Raw genomic sequence first — 19,467 nt, 5'->3', positions numbered from 1 at the left:
TCGGCAGGAGTCTGGTCGCTGTCTCGCGCACCCCGAGACCTGCAGGCGAGCGCAGGATGAACAGTAAGGGGGCGTGGGGGAAAGCAGCGGGCCCTTCCTCGGGGGTGGCGTGGGCCCCGGCGCCTCTGAGGAGGCCGGCGATCACCGCGCAGGGAGAACCCGGGCTGAGGTGGTCGTAGGCGCTTTTGTAGTCCCTGGAAACCGCCGTCACCGCAGCCTGTTTCCTGCTCCTATATCTCCCTGCCGAGACCGCACATGTAAACGCGGGTCTCTCTCTGCATGCCAGCCCTCGTCTTCAACAGGGTGCTAAAAAATCTTTCTCCCACTCCTGTGAAGCAGTAGCCTGTCTGTATTCTGGTCTCTCTAAGTACTTTCTCAGAAATTGCTTAAGTTTTCTTATTCTTTGTTCTGCTAGCCTTTCCTTCCAATTACTTTGCATCCTTCTTCAAATCGTTCCAGGTCACATCCTGCACATTTGACACGCTTCTGAAAGCAATAGTTATGTGCCGTGGCCCTGTGACTGTGGCTGAAGCTGAACTTCTTGTTGCTTTCTTCATTTTTCTTTTGTTATTTCTTACCACATGCATCAATGTCATATTTAAATGTTACGGCTGTTTCTTCCTTAGCCTCTCAGCACCTTTGCAACAAAATACCTGTTTTAGGTTTTTATAGTATCCTCTTTTGCCTACTGTAGTGCTATCTTTTCTGTCATTTTGCATTGGATTCTTTAATTCCAAATGATGATTGATTTTCTGTGCTCTCTAGTTACAGTAACATGGGTGTAGTCTTTGAACTCCAACACTTGCCCTTAATTTTTAATTTACATTGTTCATAATTTCCTGAGTCCTCTAGCCTCTTGTGTATTAAACTCTCCTTTTGAATTACTATCTCTCTGCCACTCTCATGGCCACTTTTTTGGTGTTAAACTAGTTTAGATTGCTACAACTTATTTTTACAAATAACTTCTGCCATATCGTTTGTACTTATTTTGTTGATTTGTATGGAATTTGATTCCATTTTCCTAACCTTTATCTGCCATTCCACTAACCATTCTAAGCCTCAGTGTCTGTGTGTGCTGAAACAGAGGGGAAGGAAGGGAGAGGTTAGTTGGTATCTAGCTTGCTATAGAAGCCATGAAATAATTGCTAACCGTTGATGAGCTCTTCTTTATTCTTTAATGTTATATGCAAGTGTAATTAAAACATTGTTTATTTAATATCATCCTCAAAGCTTTCAGTGTTAAAATGCTGATACAGTTTTTAATGTTTATGTCATTCTTCATCTTTGCATATCAAAAATTCAGGTAAACTTACTGGTAATTAGTTTTGTTTTGTAGCTGTAGTAAGTTCCATAGCTTAAAAAAGACATGGTTTGACCTGATGGTTCTCTTTCAGTGTTTGTTTGAAGGCCCATTGTTTTGGTGGGGTTTTTCACCACCTGGTCACTTTTGAAGGCACAAAGTTGAAGGCACCACACAGTTATGTGGTGCTGAAGTGGATTTTTAAGAATCTCCAAAAATCTTGGCTTGTGGACAGAAATCCAAAATCTGTATTAAATTTTTAGTATATTTGAAGTCTAAATTTTATTTCTTCTTATTCTATATAAATTTTTTATGTGACTATTCTTACAATGTCTGAATTCCTTTCAGTTTCTCATTAAGTGATAATTAATTTGTCACATGATTGTTCTCATTTTCTCCCCAGGAGAAAAGCTCTCTCATCTTCAGTGACCTGTTTTTTCAGAGTTTACAGATTATCTTATGCATCAGAGAGACACTTCAAATAATGCAATTTTCATTCCTGATTCTGCACTTTATTCAGTCAATTGAAATTATTCAGGTCTTTGCTGTTATTCTTTTCACTGGATGGCTTTCTCAACTGCCAGGTTGAAGCCTCAGTTGTTTGTTATGTGTGGGTTTTTTATTTTGTATATATAGCATTCTGTTGTAAAAAATTAACAAACCTTACATGAAACAAATCTTTAGTGTTGTAAGAATGTTTTAACGTGTATTAAAAAAAATAACTCTACTTACACTATTAGAAATCTTTTTAAAAATTAAAAAAAAATCAAATTATTTTGACCCCTTCACTGTCATCTGGACTGCTCTTGTAGGAGAAAAATACATGTATAGAAAAAAATATAAATTAAACAAAATTATATTAACATATATTATCTGTCTTCTATATATATCTACAAATATTTTCAATAAATTTGTACAATAATGCTTTCGCTGTGTCTATCTGCCTAAGTACTTTGGTTCATTAACACCTATGGCAGGTATACCATAAACATTCATATGGTATTTTCAGATCATTTGATTTGAAATTTTTTTATGCCAGAGAATCAACTACTTGCATTTAAGAAAAGAAAAATATGGGATTGCCATTTATCAGAATCAAAGAGTAGGTCAATAAATAGTTTGTGTGTCTGCCTTGTGTATTTTTTGCCACAGGGAGTGGCTCTGACTTCGGATGAAGATATAACGTAGCCAGTGTGTATCTGCCTGATTGGAGAGTATCAAGTTGCTACCAAAAAAATCTGTTGACACTTTTTCTTTGGAATTCTGTAAGAGTAGGATTTAGGTATTCTGAATTTACGATCTCAATCTTATATTTAGCTATTTAGATAGGAAATTAAAACTTAAGGTGGGGGTACAGTGTGATTTTTGCTGACAAAGCATGTTACTTGCTCAGTCACATTGCTTAGTGAACACTGAAGGCTAGGGATCACCTTGCTTAAAGCACTAATTGACCAGTTATTTGATAACAGCCATATGAATTAAACAGTCTCATGGTCTCTTCCCTATTTTGGAGTCTGTTAAGGATTGCCTCCTTTACCCATAATGATTTTCAAGTTCTGTTTCTGCTTCTAAAATAGTTCTGTACGAAAACTGTCTGTTTAGAGTGCATTAGATGGTATCATTGATTTTAAATTACTCTGCTTTTTCCTATTTTTCAAATTTAGAGGGCCTAATAATTTAGTTTATGATCCAGCATGGATAATGATCAGAAAACCTAAGCAGCAGGTGATAAAAATGAGAAGAGCAACTGACAATTCTCACAGAAGTGCTGCTACTATTTTGGGGAAAGACGATTTGCTAGGGAAAGGTTTCTACTAATTAAAAAGCATTTGGATTGCAAGGAAAGGAAATACTTTTTAAAAAAAAAAAACAAACCAGGATGGAGTGTGAAGGTTGGGGAGGAGAAAAGAGATGAAGACAACACAAATTGATTGCTAGTTGGAAGACAGTTTTAGAATGTCCCTGCCTAAGTAACTTTTCCCTCCACAAAATTTCTTGGCAGGCTTTCTGCACTGTGAAGCTGTATTTATACTTGTAAATTAAACATATCTGGAAATCTTCTTGGACACAAAGAGCAACTGGCATGAGATGGCTCCCATCCATGCTAGTGAATTCTCTTATCTTCCGAAACGAGGCCAGCAGGACAGAAACTGCTTTAGGAATGACTTTAGAAGGAGTACTCGCATCAGGCTGGGAAGGTGCCTAGGAGAGTGGTGGCTGTCACAGGCCAATCCATGCTGGGGGCTGTTGTCACAGTAACTAATACAGACAGCTACACTTCACTGAATTTACCGCTATAGACATAGCCTAAGAATCCTACAGTTATTCTGACTCCTGTAAAGGATTGAATATGACAAAAGAGGTTTCCTGCTCTGCTTCCGTCAAAATGACGGTATCTTTCCTAGATAATAAGACTATGTCAAGAACAGCAGCAGCATAAAGCTAACCAGGACTAGTTTTTGGTCAGATGAAATCACTGGAAGAATTATCAAGGGTAGAATCTGTAGGTGCTAAAAATAAAGGGAAACAGGAGAACAAAGTGGATGAAGGGAACCAGGCAGTGGGATTGGTGAGGAACAGTTAATCACAAAGCTGAAGGAGAATAAAGAGTAAATAAATGTCAATTCTGAAGGAAATTAGAAAAAGATTGAGAAATTAATATAAACAAAGCTTTCTTCATAACCATTATGTACAGCTTCATCTCTTGAAATTCTGCAGAACTAGAATTGACTGATTTTCACATTCTTTGGTTTGGTGCACTTCATAATTAAAGCCAAACATTATTTTTGGCCTAGTACAAAACTAATGTCTGAATTTAATATGAGAATAAAGCTTTAAAATCAGCAGCTGCTTTGCTTAAAAAAAAGGCAAAACAAAAACCACACAAAACAAAAAAACCCCTATGAAAACAACCAAAAAACCCATGTTGGAACAATGACAAGACACACTTGCTTTTCAAGATAATTTTATGTTTTCAGTACAATGTAAATAAAGGCGGGGGGGTGAAAGAAGCAAAGAGTAAGTTCAGATGTGAGTTGCTAATGTGCTGCAGCAGAAAAAAGGTATGAAGTACGGTGTGCAGAGGCATCATGTCTCCGAGCAAGGGAGTAGTAGTTTATTGTCCATTATATTTATAAATATCTTGTGTGTCTACAAAAAAAACTTTTATTTAAAAATTTTACGTTAGAATTTAACAAATCAAGTATGGCTTGATATGCAGTCTTCATAACAATTTCTTTTTTAAACACACTGAAACAGCTTGGTGTTTTTGTTTTGTTTTTTTTTTTAGAATATAGACCAGTTGGTAAGATAGGAGAAGGAACTTTTTCTGATGTTCTGAAGACATTAAGTCTTAGGGATGGAAAGTACTATGCATGTAAACACATGAAGCAACATTTTGAAAGGTATGCATAATTAATCATAGTACAACAGAAAATCTTATTTAAATTCAGTGGGAAAAGTGAAATTAAGACCAAGTGAAGTTTTTTGAATACATGTGTATTAAAAAGGTTTGCATGTGGTACAGAAAGGGAACTCTGCTGCTGATTATGCAGGGCCTTCCCATTTGGCACTGGGGTTATTTCCCTGAATACTCTAATTGATGTCATCGTCTGTACTAAGTGCTGCCTGGCCACTGGGTCAAGGGTAAAACGAGAAGAATGAGGACTAAATAGTTGATTTCTGCCTTTCCAAATGCACTGAATATACTTGTGCTGTTTTTCTTTTTGCTGTAAATAATAACAGGAGGAAGAAATGTGTCAGTCTACCTCTTGGACAATAGTTTTTTCAGTCTTTAAATACTGTCTGAATGCAAGTTAAAACCACTGTATTTATCCTTAGTCCATGTATAGCATTAGTTCTACTTCATATTTGCATTTATATTTAATTACATCCATCAGCAAGATGCTCTATGGTCACAAAATAGGTGCTTTGTATCAGTTAGGAAAATAGAGGAGAGGGCTGTGTGGAAGTAGGCGTAGACTTGACATTCTTCTCCAAATATATGTGTCAAACAATGCCTTTTGGGTCACTGGCTTTGTATTCTCAGTTAAACATATTAAGTTCCTAGTGAAATCAGTGGGAATGAGACGTGCACATACAAAGTACAGTGGGACATTTTGCTCTTAGGTGAGATTTCACAATGTAACTCAGAGCTTCAAAGACTAAATTTAAAAAAAGAGAACTCAACTATCATCAAGTAATGTGGCTTCTGATTCTCTGTTGTGTATTAACTGTTTACTAACAGTTCAGAACTGTTAGTCTATTTTTTCCGATTTATGATCAAAGGAGTATTTAAACTAACTGCTTAACTATAACAAGGGTGGATGGTATGCAGTTTGGTGGTAGGGCAGAGCCGTAGGGTGTAACAAGCAGAGTCTTTTTCATGTAGCATGTTTAAAACATCTTTTAGGTTTTTAACACTTTTATAAATTGGCTGACAAATTCTTTTGATGAATTGAACTCTTTTAGCAACAGACAACAGTGTTTTAAACAGAACCTTCACATACAAGGTATTTCTCCTAGTTTCAAGTTGGAAAAAAGGTATTTCTCCTAGTTTCAAGTTGGAAAATATTGTTTTGGTGTTTAAGTCTGACTGTGAAAAGGCATATGTGTCCTGTTCTGATCCATTAAATAGTCTGCAGAGCTCTTTGTTTCCTGCTTCCTCCGTAGAGTTTCTGTAGCGTGTAGTGTTGTTGTTTATGAAAGTCTAGGAGGGCAACATAATAATTAAATAATAGTTGAATAGTGTCTATTTTTCATGTAAGAGGTTACCATCAAAACTTAATTTTAAATGTTAAATTTGCAAGGCTAGATTGTCACTTTCAGCATTACGCTGAGCGGTAGCTGGAATGTATGCTACGCCGGCACAGCATAAACAGTATCATGCATACTGTTATGCAACGCAAAATTTCTCCGAGATAGCTCCTTGGCACATTAACTGATGTCTGGAGCACAATATCTTTTTTTGGGTAAGTCCAGCTACTCCAAACTGCAAGAAAAAATAAAATCATTCTCCTGATCACAGATTTGGTCTATAAAGAAACAAAACAGGCAAACAATTTATCAGCTTCTGCATTTGAAAGTTCAGTTACAGACTAAAATGGAGTAGGTTGTGACAGTCTCATGGCAGGGAAGAAAGACAATTATAATCCAGTCCCTGATTGCAAGTCAGTCTTCCTTTTTTCTTTTTAATTCAACTTTAGTATGGAACAAGTGAATAAACTGAGAGAAATACAAGCGCTAAGGAAGCTGAGTCCACATCCCAATATCCTTATGTTACATGAAGTTGTTTTGTAAGTATGGTGCATTCATTTCTTTCTTCCTTATTCCTTTATTTGAACAATATCCAGTAACTTTTGGGTCTAGAGGCAACCTGTAGACACTTAACCAGCTTTTTATTCCAACACAAAGAAAAAACCCAACAAATTTGTCAAATTCTGAAGTCTTCATGTCTTTTTTGTTAAGAAAATCTGATGTAGCTCTCACTTCCTCTGACTCTTTTGCAGCAGACCAAAAATATTTAAGCATTGGTATTAAAATTACAGACCAGATATATTTTAAGCGTAGCTAAATTTCTTATTGTAGTATGTAATACCTGCTGGTGATTTCAACCCATGTCCCATATCCAATGAGTTTTTAACTGCACAGAATCATGTCTACTGAAGACAGTATTTTGGTTAGGCACACTCAGAGCTTATCTGCAGGAATGGGCTCTGGTCCTTCAAGGATCTTGGTTTGACTTGTCAGTTTGAATGAGTTACCCAGGCAAACTATTTGGCAGTATTATTTCCTAGGCAACTTTACAGACAACCCTTTGCAAATAATAGAGGTTTAGAGTGCTGAATTAGGCAGAAGCTGTGAATTTGGAAAGAGATCAGTTAGTGATGGAGTTGAGTTCCTTAGCCTCATTAGACATTTAAGTGTCTTCTGGGGACATGTTCTGTCTCACAAAGAGATCAGGTTTTCTGGTAGCGTTTACTCCATTACTGTGCGTTACACTTCATCACTATGCAACAGCAGACATACACTTCATTATTCAAATACTTGACACAAAACTTGTTGACTGCTCTAAAATATTTTTTTCTTGCTCTTCAGTCTTATTCCTCTGTTCAAGGCTCTGATACTATACTGTTATTGATAGGCCTGTTTTCTACAAATATAGGGAAAGCCAGTAATCGTGGCAGCAGCTTAGTTTAGCTTTCTGGAATTCTCATCTTCAGCTGCCGTGTTGTTAACTAAGCATAATCCAGATGGCCAGCTAGCTCGCCTAGCTCTTTCACAGTCTGTCTGCAAACTGAATTGCAGATTGTACCCTCAACCTTTTACTGTCTGGGTTAATGGGACATTTGCAGAGGGGATGTACTTTAATGCAATTGCCGTAAAAAAAATAAAAGAAGACCTAAAGACGTCTGCCTCTGGCAGGGCAGTGAAATGGAAAATAAGGTCTCAGATGTATTATCATATCATGATAATGCTTAAATTGCTGTTGTCAGCAAAACACAGATTCCAGTCAGTTACTCATTTCCATGCAATAGGACTCCACCGGTGACCTAAATAGAAAGTATTTTCATATATGATGTAATGGCTTTCCTATCTTTTATTGTAAGATTGTATCAGTTAATCTACTGGAAATTTCTTGATAGTGAACAGTGTGACAAGCCCAGAAAACAGGCATTCAAATAACTTCATGGAGTAAATCCATTAACTTTTGCAATGGATACTTTGGATAGTATAAACTAAAACTATGGTACCTCAGACCCTAAATTGAAAAACTTCTATGAGAAAATGTCAATTAAAAATTAAAATGTCCATTTTAATACTGATTAAACTAAGTACTTTTTTCTATGCTGTGTACAAATCAACATGTAAATTTTATTTCTAGCTTAAAGTCTCCTTATATTTGTTTCTTCAGTGATAAAAAAGCTGGCTCCCTTTCACTGATCTGTGAACTTATGGACATGAATATTTACGAGCTGATAAAAGGTATGTAGCTTGTGTTTTAAGAAACACACAAACTCTCCTTCTGTAGATCACAAAGTGGAATTCTTTTTCATTTGGTTGTTCACTGTTACATGTTATAAAATTCACAGGAGAATTTTATGCTGTAGTGCTTTACTCTCTATTTCTTTCCAGTGCAATATACCCACTTGTTTAAGGCATGGATGCACGCAGAAGGTTTCTAATGAGTCAGGTCAATGGCCATCTATTTTTACAGTCAAACTTTACATGAAAACAGGGAAACAACCTTGACTGCAAAACACAAATTAATTGCTTTAGGTAACAAAAAATACAACTGAACTAGGTTCTTTGTTAGGTCAGGACTGTAATGATACAAGAAAATTATTCCCATTTGTTTCAAAAACTACTGAATCAATGAATAATGATTTTCATTTTTTATATCTAGTAAAAATACCTTTTACCAAGTTTTCGCTATAAAATAACATTGTTACCTGAAATCTCCCATATTTAAAAATTCTAGAGCAGTTTGTCACAGCAGGTGGGAGACCATAAAGCTTAAGGAAGAGTTCCTACAAAAAAGTTTAGAACAAAAGCTGTTTTAAAACCAGATCTCATACAGACACCAAAGGAGTTGGATACAGCAAATTAAGGGGCACTTAATTACAATTCAATATTAAAAGATGATTTTTTTAATGAATAATAAAAAAATTGTAATGTCTTAACAGTTGGGAGATTAATTTAAATAACTGAACATTACATTAGTGACACAGAGTATTCAGATCTCTAACAAAAGGAGTAACCCTGTTCCTGACTTAGATAAAAATTTGAGATTAAAATACAGTTGTTCTGATCACTGAAGCAGATGTGAGTATTTGCTGGTTTTAATAAGATATTTTTCCGCAATAAATTTTTAAAGTTGTAAAGTCATAGTAATAGCATATAGGAAGTCCTTATTGATAGTGAGTTAGTCCAGTGCATTAGAAATAATCCTGCATCTTCTCCTTCTAGGAAAGGTACTGTACTTCAGTTATGAGAAATCAGAATGTTAGGTTTGTTCTTTAACTGCCTTTTTTTACCCCAGAGTATTTGCTTTCATTTGTTACATTTCTCAGTGTTTCTTTCATTCTTTTCATGTGAAAAACCTTTCTATATCAAGCATAGTATACAGATGGAAATTAGTCTAATACTTTCAGTATGTTCTGCTATGTTTTTTTATTTTAAAATACAGTTTTTATCATATTCAAGTTTTCCTGCCACTTAAAAACCTCCTGTTTTATGACATGGTGAATCAGTTCAAAATCTGTGTTCAACTGTAATCTGAGATGCTGCAGTTAGGGGTTAACTGAACATTAATTTGGGTCTACCTGAACTTTTGTAAATTGCTGGTTCTTCTTTATGGTCTGGATTTTGTGTCTGGACTGTGTTTCCCATGATACAATGTCTTTTGTAAATCCCTGCAGTGTATAGTAATGCCAATGTTTGTCATTTTCTGACTATCCTGAGTCTTGCAAAATTGTTTAATATAGATGCAGAACAATTTAAAAAACCTTTAAGTTAGAAAAATGTAAAGGCAAGCATGGTTTGTACGGAATTTTGTCATGAAGAAAAACTTGAAGCAGGGGTTTACTGAAAATTAATTTCTAATTTAACAAGGTGTATGGAGGCATTTCTGTAATTGGGAGGACAGTTCACTCTAATGCTACTAATGTGAAAAGTTGATCTTTTTCGGTTTTTTTTTCCTTAATAAACTGACAGATTCATGTTATTTCAATCAAGACAAGGCTATTTGTCTTTACACAAAATCATAATTCTCTTGCTATGAACTTATAGTGGTACCACAAGTCATTTAATAACTGAAAAACAGTCTTGCCTTTTGTTTAATCAAGAACAGTTTGGTCATTTAAAGCGATGAAAAAACTATGGTTCAGAGAGAGGTGGGGAAGATGCCTCCAGCGAAAATGATTGTAGCCTCAAGTGCCACTGCCTTATGATCCGCTTCATTAGTACTTCTAACTAAGGTTTCGCTAATGATAAATCTGGAAATAGAAGAGCATTTGCTCCAGATTTTACTAGTGACCTGTAATGAAAAAACAATTCAGCTTGACTTCTTTTTTATGGAGGCCTGATTTCTTAAATATTAATAATAATCCAAGTTGATTTGAATAGCTGCATTTTATAAAATCTTTTCTACTAGAAATGACAAAAATCTTGATGTTGAAAACACCATTTATCTCTACTGGTGTAATAATACTACAGTTCTTGATGTAAGTGGTACTCAGTTTTATGTGCTTTGTTATCTAATCCTGCTCAGTGGGTTATGTGGCTGACTGGAGGAGTACTGTAATCACTTAGGAACACAAGTCCTCCTGGCTGCTTGGACTTGTGGCCTCAGTGAGTTAGTGTCCTGATAAATTCCCTCCTCCTCCTGCCCAGCCAATTACTCATACTACTGTCATCAGGCAGATCAGTACCTGCTGTGTTTTTAAAAAATGTGATCATTTCTGCCTCCGTTGATGACATTGCAGCATTACATAAAGGCATTACAGCAAGATTAAAAGGCCTTTGGAACCTATCAAAGAAAAAAGCTGAGTAGTTACTGAATGGCTCTGAAAAATAGATAAATTTTATAACTGTTGTTATTGCACAACGGCAATAGCAAGCTAAGCTGCACAGGTTAACCTTTAATTTGCAAGTCAAATGTGAATTACAGTCATTTAAGCATTGCTGTAATTTGAGGTGATTGATATGAACCTTGAACCTTAAGGACAGTTACTTTGCTTAGAGAGGAAATCAGACGTTTAGAAGTGAAATATTGCAGTTCTGTTAGAACTTGGGGAAACAGACACTGCAAGAAAACCATGCAGTGAAAGCTAAAGCAGATTGCAGACTCTTGAACTGACAGTTGTTAGCTGAGCTATTCTGGTGCATACTGAAATCTGAATTATGTCTGAAGTAGAGTGGAAAATGGATTACAAAGATAGCTATAAATGACAGAAATAGTGTAATTGAAAAAGGTAATGTCAATGCACTGTTGAAAGCTGAAGAGTAATTTTTTTTATTCTGTCGTTCGCTAAAAAGGACTTGTACAACTTGAAATTTAATTCTAGGAAGGAGAAAGCCACTACCTGAAAAAAAAATTAAGAACTACATGTACCAGTTATGCAAATCTCTTGATTACATACATAGGTAAGAGACCTGGTTCAGCAACAGCTTTACAGTAAATGAATCATATATTTATTTCAGGGTCACCTCTAAACAGAGACATACAGTTGTCTGGGGCAGCAGACAGCTGCAGGGAGAAAAAAGGCCATTGCCCAGATGCATCTTTGCCCAAGGCAGAGTGCTGGAAGGCAGCAAGCAGGCAGCACGTGCTGCTGCCAGCACCCCAAAGGAGCTCCAGAACCTGCTGCAGGAAGCGGTCCTGGGAGGGGCTGGCCCTTGCAATCCTTTGGTAACATGGCGAGAGCAAAAGCAGAAAGCCTGGCCTCCCCTTCCTGGACTTGCCCTTTCCCCATTCCCATTCCTGAGGCTGTTGTCTCACTGTGGTGGCAAAATTCAAATTTTTTACTATGCTGTTGATAAGTTTGAAGAAAGTGTTAGTTTCTGTAAGTATTTTTTTTACAGATAACTGGAAGCACTGAGAACATTTCTCTTTTTACTGAACTCTTCTCTCTGGTGTGTTTCTATTGGTACAGAAATGGGATATTTCACAGAGATGTGAAACCAGAAAACATATTAATAAAGGTAATTAATTTTATGTGAGGATATTTAACAGAAAGTGAGGTCTATCAGTTTTTTTCTCTTTACTCTGAGAAGGTAATGCTTCTTCATGAATAAAAGTACAGTTTTTAAAAAATATATAAAGTTACTTCTATTACCGTATTCCTGATCTAGAGGAATGAACAAGCAAGTTTGTTATTGGCTAGAACCTGAAATTAATCGGATGCATTACAGCCTGCATGTGTTGCAGTTAAAAAACCTGTTCTTTATCCTCAATTTATATTTTCCTTTCTTTGTTAACCTAGAAACAAGCGATAGGGTTCAGTTCTGATGCCCTTTCTTTCTGCATTCAATTCCCATGTTTAGTGGAAGTTATTAATACAAAAGAGGGCAGAAGGTATTCGCTTTCAGAGGATTTCTTCATTGAAATCTATTCTCCTGACAGCTACAGAATGTTATTTTGCTAATGTCTGAAAAGCAAGGATTTCAGTTTATGAAATTTTATTTTCTGGAGCTAAATTTTTCATGTAAGTCTTAGAAGTGTACAGGAGAAGCTGTTAGAAAGAGAAGCCAAAGCTACCTATTATATCACTGCTAAACACAAGAACTCTAAGAAAATAACTTAATCCAGATGTCCTATTTAGCGGTCTTGCCTTCAGTAATAGTCCACATGCTTTTCAATTAACTCTTAGCTCTTTCTTTTAATGATGTACAGAACGGTATTTGCACATGTTATGGGACACACATATCTTCAAGCCTGAAGCTACTTGCCAATTTGAATGCAGTTTTGCTGCTGTAATATTACTCCTGGGATTTCTGAAAGTTATTCTTAAAGTAATCTGTGATTTCTTTTATGATGACTACTTTGCACACTTAAGGAAAATCTTTGCCTGAATATTTCAGTGTCTCTAATTTGTCAAAATACTTTATTTATTTTTGCAGCAGAATACTCTGAAGTTAGGAGATTTTGGATCTTGTAGGAGTATCTATTCTAAGCAGCCATATACAGAATATATCTCTACACGTTGGTATCGAGCACCTGAATGCTTACTTACAAATGGCTACTATAGTTACAAAATCGATATGTGGAGTGCTGGCTGTGTTTTCTATGAAATCACAAGGTACAGTGTTCAGTGGAGGGTCTTGCGTGTTATTAATCAAGAAAATCAAAGGTAAATAACTCAACTGAGGAGCACATGGGGAATATGATCTTTGTTTCCATGGTTTTTGTGGAAGCTGCTTCTGTGATTAGTCTGCAGGGTTTATGAGGCAGTAATCCTGTCTTGTCTGGCACTCTCTTCGCCCTATGGCAGGCTAGTAATAAAGCAGTGGGATGTTCGATAGAACATAGTACCAACAAATATTATTTACAAGTACAATAACATTTTTGAACAGTTGGTTGGTTTGGGGTTTTTCGTTGTGTTTTGGTTTTTTCCCCATTGGCTTCATATTTGAGTTTTCTCTGCTTTATCTCTGAATAGAGTATGGCTCATTTCCCATCATGAGCATCACTAACTATCCTCAATCTTGCTAACGCATTCAATGGTAAATTTTTCCCCTCTTTTTTTGATTTACTATTCTGCAAAAACAGAGGAGATTAGAGAAGACACTCCCTCTGATTTACTACCTTGATTTATAACATAGGGTGTTTAAGACCCTTGTGCCAGGACCTTATGTCCTGGAATATTTTGAATTCAGATTTTGATGAAGGAAGAGTTCAGGAAAACCGGGATTAAAGTCCTTTAAGCTTTTTGATGATGATGAAGAAACTATACCTCAAAAATTTGTCACTGGTCTTCAAGAAAAAAGGAAAAATAACAACCATGAGTATTTCTCCAATATCTTTGTGCCCTAGCAACAGCAGTTCTTCTTTATTCTCTTCCCACACTGCTGTCTGTGATATGCAATCAGGAGTGATAACATTTATTTTGCTTCTTTCCTCCTCCTCCACATGGCAAGTGCAGCTGCTGCCATCACCATCACATTAAATGACAACTCTTATGCTTTGCCTGCTAACTTGTAGAAACAGTTCTACTTTGGTCAGAAAACTGTTAACAGAAAAATCCCAAATCTGGCAGTTCTCTTGCAAAGTAAATTGGGACCAAAGGCTTTAAAAGTGCCCTGCTTTCCTGTTTCAATTTGAATCAGGTGGGCTTTGAAGTTTGGCAAGAAAATTACACACTACAAACTGAAGTTTTCTTAGGGCAAAAACCCCTTAAAGATATTTCCTCATAATTTTTAGCTTAATGTGACAAATTTCATTCTTTGCAACCACTGCACATTTTCAGAGACCTGATAGATGTGTTCAGAGAGAAATGAGGAATGTTTATTGGAAATTACTGAATTAAAAAAGATACAGCCTTGCCAAGCTAAAGGAAGTTATGGACAGTTTTGTTTCTTTCTAAGTGCATCTTGCAATTTTTGCTGTTGAACACTTGCATAAGCCTTTATGCTTGATACAACATCGTGTAAAAAATTTTAGGCTTTTACTCAGCCATGCCTATCTTTCAAATCTTGGTCTCCCTGCTTCTGTTCCTTATAAATCATGGTTCCTGGATTACATTTTTTTATGTAAAGAAAATTGTTCTTCCCTAAGTTATAGCTTTACATTTAGAGACAGCATGTTTTTGCAGTTCACACAAAAGCTACTCCCAACTGCTTGTCTTTATAGAGCTGCACAACATGAATCACATCTCTCCTTCCTCTACTCAAAGCTTTATAAAGACATTCAGAGAAGTGTGCAGCCAGCTGTTTGAATTTGCAAACAGTTAAAAGAAGTTTGCTTCTTCTACAAAGAGGGCTGAATGTATTGCTTTCAAGAATCACATGGTGTTAGCGAAGTGTTTCTTAAATTATAAGCCCAAGGAAATGCTCTGTTAACATGGAAAAAGGCAACATGTGCAAGAAACAAATGCTAGTCAACCCAACTTGTTAAGTCAAATTGCTCTATTGATAACAATGTTTTCAAGGACTCTATGCAAGTTTTATATTAACTGAGGATCAAGCTCAGGAATGCAATTCAAATTACCATCTTTCCAGTATTGCTGCTTGCAAAGAACCTGTGTGTAAGGAATAGAATGTTTCTTATAAATAAATATTTCTATGTGCAATACACAACAAGAGGGACTGCTTGACTCTGCTGTCCTAAAATGAGGAAAACACGTTGTCTTCTGGGATTTGCCACTTGACTAGAAGAAAACACAATCCCATATCCGTTACCTTTCACCAGGGGGGATGTTCTCTCTACATATTTTACCCCAAACCTGTGAGGAGAGGGCAACTACAGGTTTCTGTTTAATAACCCAAACTACTCCTTCCATCCAAACATGCAGTTGTATTAATCTCCTCCTCACATGTTAACCTTCAGTTGTTGGGTGGTATTAAACTGTCCGCAAATGAATCATTCTAGAATGTATCTTCCTCATAAATGAAAATTTTTTAACTGAAGTGGCAGCTATGCCACTTAAACTAGTTTAACTGTGTCTTCTCTAGTGTTAATGCCATCTCTTACCTTGCAGTTTTCATCCTCTCTTTCCTGGATCTAACGAGCTGGATCAGATTTCAAAAATCCATGATGTTGTAGGCACTCCGGGTAACAAAACTCTCAACAAGTTCAAGCAGTAAGTATGCACTCCCATAGTGATTAGTCTCACTGTTCAAATATCCACAATATAACTTTACAACGGTGTGCAATTTCTGCTCAGGGAACCATCACAAAAATCTAAGACTGTTGTGACAGCTGCTGACCAAAGAGCAGCGTCTTCTGTCCTCACCCAGAGGTAGTCACGCATTTGTGGTCCTTGTAGGCAGAGCAGAGGAAATCTGAGCCTATATCAATCTTATTTAGCTTGTTATTTCCATAGTATATTTAAGGCCAGTGACATAACTTGTTGGGAAAGAAAACATTTTTTCCCCCAAGTATTACTTATTTGTTGCTAATAGATGATTGCCTAAATCAGATGAGAATATTTTTTTTTCAGTAAATTCTAATTATCTCTGAATATGCACGAATAACTGTTTGTTCTTAACTTGCTTAACACAGGTCAAGAATTGCGAGTTTTGATTTCCCCTTTAAAAAAGGAAAAGGAATACCTCCTCTTGTGCACAATTTGTCTCCCAAAGGCTTCTCTCTCCTGTATGCAATGATAAAATATGATCCTGATGAGAGAATTGCTGCCCATCAAGCTTTACAGCACCCTTATTTTCAAGAACTCTGGCAAGTGACTTCAAATCACTTCAGTCCTGAAGACTAAAATAAAAAGTGGGGGGAGCACTGTGTGCTTAGCATTTAAAGTGGACTCAAATGAAGTTTGCTTATAGTGCTAGTACTTAGCTTACAGTACAATGAACGTAATTCAGTGAACGTAATTGTTTGCATTGAATCCAGACTTCACCTAAAGCACAACTGATGCTTTTCTCTTTTTTTCCCTTTTTTCCTCTAAATTTTTAGGACAGCTGATACACAAGCTTTGGCCATGCACAAAAAATTAAGATCACTAGGAAATACAGCAGGGCAAGTACCTCTGGGTTTGTGGCAAGTTTCAAAGGAAAGTCAAAGACAGGTAATATTTAAGTGGAAGAACTGTCAGCCCATTTAGGAAAGTAATTTGTGACACTTCTAGCTTGTTAGCTAGAAACAAATGTTTTACTTAAGCTGATTACTTGGTTTTTTTCAGTCTGCCTAAACACTGATCTTTATTGGGTCTGATGCAGTTCCACCCCCCACCAAGCCCTGAAAATCATGAGTTAGAATTTAGAAGCTGTGATACCACATAATCCCTTCAGTAGTGGGTCGCAGTAGTTGCTATTACTTAGGAGGTCAGTTCCATGTGTTTGTTTTTTTTTAATATCTTTATCCTCTTCTTTTGCTGTCTGCCTTTAAGTTAAAAAGTTGTACAGATGAAGTTGTAGCAGAGACAGAAAGTGTGCTTTTGCCTTTGCAGGCCTTCAGTTTACATTTTGAACGAATAATTAAAAAAAAAAACCCTAATTATCCTGCATTTAGATGATATCTGGGAAAATACTAAACTTATATTTGACACTGGAAATAAAAAAATTAAAACCTGATGAAAAATTCTGGCAAACTAAAACTTCATTTATATTCGAGCTATGTGAAAAATACTCAACGTATTCACTCTTAAGGGTTTGCTATATCTGCAAGATGAGATAGAAGTTAGTACTACATGAAAAACTCTCAAATACAGGTTTTTCCTCAAAAAAACAAATTACAGTAGCAAAAGAATTTATAAATTGTTTTCTGCTGTGCATTTAACCTTGAAAGCATGAACTCTTCTTCCATAGGAGCAGCTGTTTTTTCCACCAATTTAGTTCTGGGGTTCATCAGTGGGGGCTTTGTAAGAAGTTCCTTCAGGAAAAATTGCAAGAAATATCAAGTGAGGTAGTAATTTTAAAATAAGAATTAGCTGAAGTAGTATTTGGCTGTCATTTTTTTTTCTGATTATTTGGGTTTTCTCTTTTAATTTTATTCCTTAAGATGTTCTCAGAAAGAACCTGAATCTTGTTTGTTTCTTTTAAAAGCATTCTCTTAGGAAAGTCCAGGAAAAAACAAAACAACAACATGGACCTCCTCGTGGAGAATTACCAAAATTAAATCTTTCTGGAGTAGCCAAATTGACTTCCTGTCCTACTCCTACATTGCATTCAGTTTTCCAGGCACCTAAGGAAAATGGTGGAACCCCTATGTTACAGTTTGTTAGATTTATTGGATCAAATATCAAGGTATAGATTCTAACTTGCTCGTTAAAAATGTAATAGCAAAATGTGTTTTTCAGAGCATGTTTCAAAATTCTGTTGTTTCCTCAACAGTCTGAGAAGCAGAAGGCACTTAAGTCTTCCCCAAAACATTTCCACTTACCTGCTATTGAACGAAGAGGAGGTTACTGACCACCTCGTAACTTACTTGGAGTGTGAGGAAAAGCACGACCATGCAGTGAGAGCGAGCCAGTCATGCTGCTGCTCTTCGAGATCTAACAAGAACAGCAGTGCCTTATTTTGTGTTTCTCTGACAATTTGTAGGAAAACTCCACAAGGTTATGAAGAGCTGCTTACCTGCCATTTTGGTATTCTGTTCCTGAAGGGTATCACTATTTAATTAAAGCATTGTTCTGGCAGAGCTTAGAGAGCACTCTGGTTTGAACTTTCTATTTTTTCCTTTTAGAACCTGATACAGGAAGAGATTGGTGAAAAATAACATGAAAAGATTCTTTGAGCTTCAGTATTAGGAATGGAATGTTATCTACAAAATACAAGTTTTCATATTATAAGTGACAGCTAACCTTTGTATACTATTTAGATGTTAAAAAATTTTATTTTTCAGTCAACTCTGGAAAGTATTCACTTCCTGTATTCGATAACTTCAACCTCAACTTTTATCAAGAATGTGCAGATGATGCAATCATATGAGATACTTGATTTTGATGCAGCTTCTGTAACTGCTGAATATTTTTATTTAACTATAATCTAGGCAAAAGCTAAAGCAACTTTTTAACTGATTCAAAAGCAAATAAAATTTAGTCATCAATCAAGCCATCAATCTTAATATTAGTCAAAAGTTTTAATAGTGACTGATATTGCAGCTAGTTGCTTAAAAGAGCAGTAAAGGAACATATCATGTTTCAGAAATTTTGCACACAGATGATCAGTAACAATTTAATAGTCTTCCTGTTTGCTAGTGCTATAGAAGGTAAGAGTTAAAAGGCAGCATTTTTATCTTACTTGGAAGGAGTAGTTATTGCAATTTGATACCGGTGATTTTAAAAATCTGGAGACGATCTAAAATTTTCCAATAATTAATTTGCAGTACTTAAATTTGGTGATGTGTTACAAAACAGTTTTGCTATTTCAAACAGAAATGAGTTTGTGCAAGCCACACTTACCTGGGGGTTTAAAAATCTTCTGCCTACCAAGTATGCATGCAAGACAGGTTTTGCAAATAACTTTTTTGGTTTTTTTAATAGTTCTAAAAGTTACTCCACTCATAATTGGGAAGTAATCAGTTTTTTTTCCAGTAACCAAAGACCTCTGGGACTGCTGCTGCTGTTCAGAATCTTCTGTGCAACCAAAAAGTGAAAACCAACCAATGGTTGATGAGAGAAATCTCATCTCACTGCTGCACAAGGCACTAGTTAAAAAAAGTACAGAGGCAGTGCTTTGGGTAGCAGATCACATTAAAGTTATTAAGCCAACCCTTAGGCATCAGTTTGAGATTGATGCTCCAAATCCAGAAAAGCTATTTACTCTAATCAGTTAAGATGCAGTCAAACAGTGCAGTAAAATACACATTAACATAAAGATTTTAGAAAAATACTAGTCATCTAGAATAACAGTTATGCCCACTACGCTCTCAGCTCTCCTGAGATTTTATTATGCTATGCATTTGTGAAAATAACAATTCTTCTCACTCCATTAAAGCAGTAGGTGTTTTTTTTTGTTGTGGGTTTTTTTTGTTGGTTGGTTGTTTTTTTAAG

At 36.1% G+C, this 19,467-nt stretch overlaps 1 protein-coding gene across 1 annotated transcript in view; it reads left to right on the top strand.

Annotated features, from left to right (window-relative positions):
• The window catches only part of MOK (MOK protein kinase), an 18,949-nt gene extending 1,065 nt beyond the window's left edge, over nt 1–17,884 (top strand). The window contains exons 3-13 of the mRNA XM_010296822.1: nt 4,590–4,704; nt 6,505–6,594; nt 8,214–8,284; nt 11,368–11,446; nt 11,956–12,004; nt 12,923–13,101; nt 15,499–15,600; nt 16,023–16,196; nt 16,431–16,542; nt 17,519–17,719; nt 17,807–17,884. Of these exons, the coding sequence (XP_010295124.1) occupies nt 4,590–4,704; nt 6,505–6,594; nt 8,214–8,284; nt 11,368–11,446; nt 11,956–12,004; nt 12,923–13,101; nt 15,499–15,600; nt 16,023–16,196; nt 16,431–16,542; nt 17,519–17,719; nt 17,807–17,884 (1,250 nt within the window). The remainder of the gene's footprint in view (nt 1–4,589; nt 4,705–6,504; nt 6,595–8,213; nt 8,285–11,367; nt 11,447–11,955; nt 12,005–12,922; nt 13,102–15,498; nt 15,601–16,022; nt 16,197–16,430; nt 16,543–17,518; nt 17,720–17,806) is intronic.
• Nucleotides 17,885–19,467: the final 1,583 nt, after the last annotated feature.

Source organism: Phaethon lepturus, unplaced genomic scaffold (genome assembly GCF_000687285.1).
Source record: "Phaethon lepturus isolate BGI_N335 unplaced genomic scaffold, ASM68728v1 scaffold19531, whole genome shotgun sequence".
Taxonomy (NCBI): domain Eukaryota; kingdom Metazoa; phylum Chordata; class Aves; order Phaethontiformes; family Phaethontidae; genus Phaethon; species Phaethon lepturus.
This window is presented reverse-complemented; position numbering and strand designations above follow the sequence as displayed.